This window comes from Anoplophora glabripennis, unplaced genomic scaffold (assembly GCF_000390285.2).
Source record: "Anoplophora glabripennis isolate ALB-LARVAE unplaced genomic scaffold, Agla_2.0 scaffold373, whole genome shotgun sequence".
Lineage (NCBI taxonomy): Eukaryota > Metazoa > Arthropoda > Insecta > Coleoptera > Cerambycidae > Anoplophora > Anoplophora glabripennis.
The window spans coordinates 323249-332676 of record NW_019417316.1 but is presented as its reverse complement, the minus strand read 5'-3'; the positions used below and the strand labels follow the sequence as shown (position 1 = coordinate 332676).

At 34.0% G+C, this 9428-nt stretch overlaps 1 protein-coding gene across 1 annotated transcript in view; it reads right to left on the bottom strand.

Annotated features, from left to right (window-relative positions):
• LOC108908934 (QRFP-like peptide receptor) overlaps positions 1-1491 on the bottom strand; it is a 71133-nt gene extending 69642 nt beyond the window's left edge. Inside the window, exon 1 of the mRNA XM_018713124.2 lies at positions 1086-1491. Within this exon, the coding sequence (XP_018568640.1) occupies positions 1086-1491 (406 nt within the window). The remainder of the gene's footprint in view (positions 1-1085) is intronic.
• Between the last annotated feature and the right edge of the window lie 7937 nt (positions 1492-9428).

Genomic DNA, 9428 nt, shown 5'->3' with positions numbered 1-9428 from the left:
TACGCTCTGAGCCATCACAACACACTTATGATATTGTTCATGTCCATCTTTATAAGGTTAATATTTTGAAATATCTAATTAATAATAATACATATAAACAAATTAACAATTTTAGTTAGTGTCCAAACAACGGTGATATATTTTAATAGGTCGCTTAATTACGTCTTTGAGATTACAACGACGCTTTCAGAATCATGTTTGGTTAAAAATTAACGCCTGTATGTACAGAGGTTTAAAGTTCATAACTTTGGGAGCCTCCGTTATAAACAAATTGTGTGAAAACTATTGCACCTACAGCACCCACTGTTGACACACTTTTAAAGTATGACAAAACCCTCAACTTGTCATAGGTTTTATAAAATTTTAACAATAAATGCGATAGTTATAAACAAATGAAAAAATGGGCACTTTTCTTGTTTTTTTGCAATAACTTTTTTGTTTATTAACCGATTTTAATTTAACAAGTCTCATTTTGTAGATAATTTTACTCCCTACAAGCTGTCTCAGAGTCACTTTTCGCTAAAATTGATGGTTTTCCCTGCAAAGTAAAAAAACTGTTTTCCTCACTTATTTGTTTAAATAAAAAAGTTAGCTAATAAAATTTTTTGACTCGCGAGATGAGAGATGTCTTGTATTATGTTCCTTTAGATAATTTTACAATAATCTAGCGGCTAGGACTGTTTTCGAGTTTCTCTTTTATTTTCGCTAATTTTCCTGGTGTAATCAGGGGACGCTAGAAAATTGAGTTCGGCGAATATAATAAACGAATAAACTTTTTCATTCCACAAAACGAAATGTTTTGTTTGCCTCAGAAGATTTTCTATCAAAATTGACATTTAAATAGTTACATTGAAATGCTGCTAAAATTATATTCGTAAAAGACTACGCTTCCCTTATGATTCATCAAAAAGTGCTAGTAATATGAAACTCGTTCATCTAAAAACCAGTAAAGATAGTACAGGTAGCTAGTATCCTTATTATAGTTTAAAATAATAAAAACTGTGAAAAAAATGTGTTTAAGTATATCCGTATTTATTTGTAAAATTCATCAAGGAATTATGTAAGTTACTGAACAAGTTACTTACACATCTCTCTCCCTAACACCCAAGTTTCCGGCCTCGAATTGACCTCCACCAACACCGTGGGCGTGCACACCAACAGCACCATCAGATCCGCCACACTTAAGTTCACTAGGAAAATATTCGTGCTATTCCGCATATCCTTCGTTTTGAAGATCACTATGGGCACCATCACGTTTCCGATCACTCCCAGACACATGATGACGATACAGAAGACCATGGAGGTGGTCCGGATGTAGCTGGGGAACACCGGGTACGGGCCGTCGGTCAGGTTGGTGGCATTGCTGGCGTTGAAGATGTCGATCGTCGACGGGGGAGTGTACAGGTAGTTCGATGTGGTTGCGTTCAGGTCTAGCGTGGCGGTCGAGTTGAATGAGGATATCGTCGTGAGAGACACGATTGATGAAATCATGTCATACTTTGGGGAATGGGATGGCGCCTTTGGAATTGGGGAGGATTTCTTTTTCTTTAGCCTGCAAACGATATATACAATAAATAAGAAATATACAGGGTGTTCGGTAAGTACCTCCTAATCTCTCGGAAGTGTATAGGGGAGGTCAAAATAAAACTAGTCCTTCCTATAATTTTTTTTCCTAATGTGCCCCCTAACGGAGTTATGGGGGGTCAAAGGGGTACCTAGAAATTAACGTTTAGGGTTATAACTTTGAAACCACCCTGTATATTTTAATAAAATTTTCGTACGTTGTATTACACATGGAGCTCTACGATTTGATGCTAAAATCAACTTTTTGCTATTATCAGGTGTCCAGAAACGGACTGGCCCTATCACAATTTTTCTCAAAATTTTGACAGAAGTAATTTTATCAAACTGAAAATATTATTATTAGATACTCTGAAGGTTTTTCTTTAAAAATGGTACTCTTTATTTATTTCGAAAAAATGAACGGTTTGCGAGATAAATCGGTTTTGAAAAAAATTGGTAACAAATACAACAACAATTAAAATTTATTTTTTTACAATAAAATCATTCCCGCTAGTGCCAGCCTACAGATTCACCATAAACATTTACTGGTGGTGAATTAAGGGAATGAATAATGCCGTTTCTTGTAAAATCAACATCTATGACCAAAATACATCTACAAATTATTATTGCTCTTGTCTCCATGGAGTTCTTTTCTATTGTTTTCGTTGTTAGACCCTGTTGATTTTAAAGTACTTGTCAAAGGCGCGTGACAGAATAAAAATTCAATTTTATTGTGGTATTCGTTTTAAGCCGTTAGAAATAACATTTAAAAATGGAAGAATATTCCTGTGCAGAATATGCTGATATGCACCTAATTTATGGGGAAGCATTATGCAACTCCGTGGAGGCAAGAAGACTTTATGAGGAAAGGTTTCCGGGTCGACATTTGCCGAGTCCAAAAACTTTTGAAAGAGTTGATCGTAGTTTAAGAGAAACAGGTAAAAAAAAATAGTGAAAAACGTTAGTGAAACTAATTTCTTCCGAATCCTTTATTTAGGAAGCTTTTTGCCACGCCGTGGTGGAGCAGGAGCCCCGAGGAGAGTACGAGACCCTCATGTAGAGGAACAAATATTGGAAGACGTTGCTAATAATCCTTCAAATAGCATAAGGAAGCTTGCGGCGCAAAACAATGTTACAAAATGGGCTGTACATGAAACTCTGAAAGAACAATTGCTTTACCCGTACCACATCCAAAAAGTACATGCTATGTCTCCAGATGATTATCCAAAAAGACTTCAATACGCCAATTGGTTTTTACAGCATCATATTCGGAATCATAATTTTGGTACATCTATTTTGTTCACCGATGAAGCAGGTTTTACAAGAGACGGCATAATTAATTCGCATAATCTACATGTCTGGGATGAAGAAAACCCTCACGCTTTAGTTCAAACTCGCTACCAACAAAGGTTTATGGTGAATGTGTGGGCTGGCATTATCGGGAATCATTTGATTGGTCCATTTATTCTGGAGCAAAGACTTAATGGTGCTCTTTATTTGCAATTTTTAGAGGAAAATCTAAATATTTTGTTAGAAGAAGTGCCCCTTCAAATAAGAACTGAAATGTGGTACATGCATGACGGTGCACCACCCCACTTTGATCGTTTAGTACGTCAACATCTGACGAATGTTTTTGGTGATCGATGGATAGGTCGAGGCGGACCTGTATTATGGCCACCTAGGTCGCCCGACCTAAACCCATTAGACTTTTTTCTGTGGGGTCATTTAAAAAATAACGTTTATTCAACACCCGTAAATAGTAGAGAGGAACTTCTGCTGAGGCTAACACAGAACTGTGACCATCTCCGCAATAATCACGGAATATTATTTCAAGTGCACCGGGAAAACATTCGTAGGATTAGAAAGTGCATTGAAGTACGGGGTGCTCATTTTGAACATCTACCGAAGTAACATTTAGGTACCTTTGTTCATTGTTGAATGTTCTTTGTTGCATGTCTTGTAAGTAAGTTATTTTTCAAATGTTATTTTTAATTGGTCACTACTTGCTCATAAAGTATAGCCAACCCGTTCAAAGATTTCTGGACTTGATAAAGTTAAAGAAATTAAATGCATGAAATAATATGTAAAAAAAATAAATTTTAATTGTTGTTGTATTTGTTACCAATTTTTTTCAAAACCGATTTATCTCGCAAACCGTTCATTTTTTCGAAATAAATAAAGAGTACCATTTTTAAAGAAAAACCTTCAGAGTATCTAATAATAATATTTTCAGTTTGATAAAATTACTTCTGTCAAAATTTTGAGAAAAATTGTGATAGGGCCAGTCCGTTTCTGGACACCTGATAATAGCAAAAAGTTGATTTTAGCATCAAATCGTAGAGCTCCATGTGTAATACAACGTACGAAAATTTTATTAAAATATACAGGGTGGTTTCAAAGTTATAACCCTAAACGTTAATTTCTAGGTACCCCTTTGACCCCCCATAACTCCGTTAGGGGGCACATTAGGAAAAAAAATTATAGGAAGGACTAGTTTTATTTTGACCTCCCCTATACTCTCCCGAGAGATTAGGAGGTACTTACCGGACACCCTGTATAGGCATTCTAGAAAAATATTATTTACAAAAAAGGGCAATTAGAATTATAGCTAATTTAAACAGCAGACATCACTGTCAACAATATTTTATGGCTTTTGGCATTTTACCTTTTCCTTGCCTATATATTTACTTTACTCGAATTCACAGGAAGTAAGGCTTTACCAGCTATGTATGTTTACCAGTATGTTTATCAAATTTTAACTTGTATCTTGTATCTTTTTTTTTACATTTTGTGTTTTACTTACAACTGTGTATGTTTTTTAATCGTAAAATGTGTACTTTGACTTGCCATAAACATATTATTTATGTAATGTGGTCAAATAATAAATTATATTCTATTCTAAGTATTACTTTTTACATTTATTTTAGTTTTCAGAGTACATATTAAATTTAATCGTATAATAAAATTTAAATGTTATTTAGTGAAGTGTCTCTATGTAGTGTTATGTGTAAAATCTTATAAAGTTATTCGTTTCAGTATTTGGTGGAGACGTTTGTGGTTTTTTTGTTAAATTTCTCTACTATTATGAAAAACACACGTAAACGATTAAAAAAAGATGAGATCTGACAACAATGCATGCCGTAGCTTCTAATTGGGCATGTGCTGGCGGTTAGCGCGTACGATTATTTGATGTTACACTAGCCTCAGCCTGTACAACGGAGGTATATGATAATTATGATAGAAAATTAAAAAGAAAAATCAGTTTTCACAACGGAATTTGTGAAAATAAACCTATGACATGTGTTTCTCAAGGATAAAGGTAGTCTCTGTAGAAATATGACCTCTATTTAATGTTGTTACATCATGTAGAATAAATATAGTAAATGATAATATTAAGTAGCTATTTGATTCCCTATTAGTAGTCTTTTTCCAACGCGAAGAATCAGTGATTATTGGAAACAAGTCGCATTATTTTAAATCACACGTGCCGGTTCTGAATCACGTATGTTGACAGTCTTATAAACGGTCCCGGTGACAGACGAATCCAATTTCTTATTTAAAAAAAAAACATGCTTTGTACTACCGCTCATTTTAACATTACAAATTAGGATAGTGATGAAATATTTGGGCAACCCGTCGACAACCTGGCCTCCAAGAGGTAAGTTTTGGCTACCTCTTGAATTTCTAGTAACTTCTCAGAAAGTTTTAATTTTGTTATGCATAAATACAAAGTAATGGACTTGTTCAGGATAGATGACTACCTATACAGAGTATAACTAAATAAGTGTAAAACATTTAAGGGGGTGATTCCTCATCGAAAAAAAGATAGGATCTTTCATATAAAGAAACTTCATTGGAGCATCCCTTGTTAAGATACAGCCCCTTAAAGGGGGTACATAAAATTTGTTTAACAATTTTTTTCACAAGCACTAAACAAGTTACAATATTGAAATTAACCTGACATTTTCTACTACCAAAAAGACACTTAGCCAGTAATTTATTTGGTTTACCCCATGGTAGTAAGGGGTGGAAAACGCAACCCCTAAAATTTATTTCCAACGTAATTTTTTGTCTTATTATTTTTTTACCATTTAAAAAATTATTTCCGATAGCCTGTTTCATTCTAAAAAAAAATGTCTCTTGAATTTTTTGCCCAAATTAAACCAGTTCGCAGTAAAAAATTATTTTACGAACAACTACAGAGATACATCGTCATAAATGCGGACTGGATTTACTGTTATTTTGTAGTTACTACCTGCATTAAATGATTAAAGGGGAATAATCAAAACTAATTTAATAATAACAAAACATACAACATGTAGAAATCATAGTAAATGTTCAATATGTCTACCTTCAGACATTACGCATGCGTCTAGACGTCGGCGCATTGAGCCACGTATTCGCTCAAATATTCCTGGAGTCTCTCTAATTACCCTGCACGCATCGATAATGCGGTTTCTTAAGTCCTCTACATCGCGAACAGGAGTACGATAAACCAAATGCTGCAAATGGCCCCAAGTAGACAAATCCAGAGGATTGAGATCCGGGGATCGAGCGGGCCAATTCTGTGGTCCTCCTCGACCTATCCACTGATTTGCATATGTTTCAGTTAAATGCTGACGTGCTACTTGACTAAAATGGGCGGGAGCCCCATCATGCATAAAAACCATATCCCTTCTGACGCCCAAAGGAACTTCCTCCAGCAGTACGGGATGCACTTCTCTTAAAAATTGAACGTATGCCTCACCATTTAATCGAGGAGGTAGAAAATGAGGCCCAATTAAATAATCCCCAATAACTCCGACCCACACGTTAAGAGAAAACTGTTCTTGATGGTTAGTTTCGACAATAGCGTGAGGGTTTTCATCAGCCCATATGTGGTAATTATGAAAATTAATAATCTTGTCCCGAGAAAAACTACATTCGTCTGTGAATTCGATCGTCTTCAGAAAGTCACGATTTCTTCTAATCATTTCCAGCATCCAATTGCAAAATTCAAGACGGTTCGGAAAGTCTCGCGGTAACAGTGCCTGTACTCGTTGCAGATGGTAAGGGTATAAGAGATGTTCCTTTAAAATTCGAAATACCGTCATATGATCAACATTTAGCTGGAAAGCAATCTTTCTAGTACTGGTAGTAGGTTGTTCTTCTATCAAATTAAGTACTGCTGCCTCAAGCTGTGGTGTTCTTACTTCTCGATGGCGACCACAATCCTGCGTTCTTTTGTTGAATGAACCATATTCACGTAATCGTTGATGAAGTCAGACAAATATTCTATGTGAAGGATGCTGCCGTTGAGGATACATTTCAGCATATCTTGTAGAAGCTTCTAACCCATTCCCCTGCGACAGACCGTAAACGTAATGCATATCAGCCATTTCCTCATTTGTGTATGCCATTTTAATAACAAGTGAATTATTAAAGTAACAAATTAAGAACAGAACAATACACAATTAGTATTACTTCAATTTCAAAAATTTACAAACTGACAGCTTGATTCCAATTTAATTGTCAGTATCGCTAATGGCGGCCTACTAGATAAATTAGTTTCGTATTTTCGTTTTATGGCGATATGTATCTTGTTCGTAAAATAATTTTTTGCTGCGAACTGGTTTAATTTGGGCAAAAAATTCAAGAGACATTTTTTTTTAGAATGAAACAGGCTATCGGAAATAAATTTTTAAATGGTAAAAAAATAATAAGACAAAAAATTACGTTGGAAATAAATTTTAGGGGTTGCGTTTTCCACCCCTTACAACCATGGGGTAAACCAAATAAATTACTGGCTAAGTGTCTTTTTGGTAGTAGAAAATGTCAGGTTAATTTCAATATTGTAACTTGTTTAGTGCTTGTGAAAAAAATTGTTAAACAAATTTTATGTACCCCCTTTAAGGGGCTGTATCTTAACAAGGGATGCTCCAATGAAGATTCTTTATATGAAAGATCCTATCTTTTTTTCGATGAGGAATCACCCCCTTAAATGTTTTACACTTATTTAGTTACACCCTGTATATTAGATATTATTATATATATATACGAACATCTTATTAAAAAAAAATAAGTAACAATTATTAAGATGATTTTGGGATATTTAATCAACACATTTATTGTTTTTATAGTTTAATAACTTTATTTGTACGAAATAGAACTTTACAGTATTATCAAAAACTAATGGGAAAGTTTATAAAAGAAATGTTACAAGTCAAATGTAAGTAAATTCCTTTGAGGGGAAACTGAGTCCTATTATTGGGTCCCAGGTCCCAGAGGAACTTTTCATGTTGCCTGTGGATAAAAGTGAATTACGGGAATAGAGACGAACGAAGATAATGGAAAAACTTGAACATTTAAGAGGCGCCTACTTATAACTAATTTGAATGTAACATTCATTTAAGTGTGCGATGATTTCATTTTGAACAACTCGTTGAAAAATTGGGAAGAGACAAGTTAAAGTCGTTTATGTTTCAGCACAAAATGTTTTTATTTTCCAACTAGTTTCGGCTTCTTAAAGCCATCATCAGAGAAAATTAAAATTCACATAGATGAGATTGGAAAGTTTAACTATTTCGTAATGGGAGTTTTGATTTATGCTGCAAATTTGTAAAATATCATCGAGTTCTACATCGTTTTAGGGATGAACCGCAATGTTCCAGTAATTAACATATTTTTTTAACTACATTAAAGAAACAAACCAGTAACATATTTCGACATTGAAATTAGTAATACCTATTAACTATAACATTGTTGATATAGCAGTTTTCGTAACTTATTCCTTATTTATCGATTGTGAGTAATAGTTTATTTAATATTGTGTGATTTCAACAGTGTAATATCAATGGACGTTATCTTTTTGTTTAGATTTGGAATATCCCAGACCTTGATGATACAGTAATGGATTAGATATTGTTATTTAGACATAATTTTGTAATATAAGTTAGGTTAGGTATGTATGTATATATTTCACTTTTAATTTAGGGGACGTTAATTCTGGATCCTACTTTTCTGACCTGTACCAATAATAAACAAACGTGTGTTAATGAGTGGTTAACATCTGTTTAAAAACATTGAATTAGAATAATAACTTTTTAGTATCTGGAAATAATTTATTCATAACTCATAATAATGATGAAAAAAAATATATTTTTTTTAGAACCATAAGCGACTGATCTGACTGTCAATTAATATTCGTTTAGTAGACACCTACCTAATTCTTTTAATAGTCATTGGGACATCAAGAATCTAATTTCTTGCTGCGTGTTAATTTTGACATGTTGAAGAACAATAATTGAGAATTTAAAACTACGCACTTCAGACTACCTCTTAGGTAGGTATAATTTCCGGTCTCGTTTAACATTGCTAATATCTAATCGAACATCCGTCGTCTAGGCGATGTCAATGTTGTTTTTATATAATAATACCTAACAATAATAATTATAATCCTCGTGTTACATTTTCAACCAGGACAGGTTTATAAATGAAGTGCTAAACTATATCGTTTTGGTAATCCTTCTGGCGACGGATGTCTACAAGTTTTTTTTTTTTTCTTAGTGAACGAAATACATATTTATAAGTAACGAGCGTTCAAATAAAAACGTGGTCAAGTTGGTTCTGAAAATTTGGACATAGGGCGTAGCGTATAGCAAATGAACTTAAACGTCATCTGTCAAAGCGCTATATCGCCGCTATCAATTTGAATATTTTCGTTTTAAAAAGCGTTTAAAATGGTGTTTTCTCAAGAACAAAAAGTGTTTATCATAGAGTCCTACTTTAGAAATGGACGCAAGATTGATGGAATATGGAAGTATTCTATTGAGGAATGTTTCATAGAATTTCAAAATCAATTTCCCGGCGTTGTTGAGTACAAAATT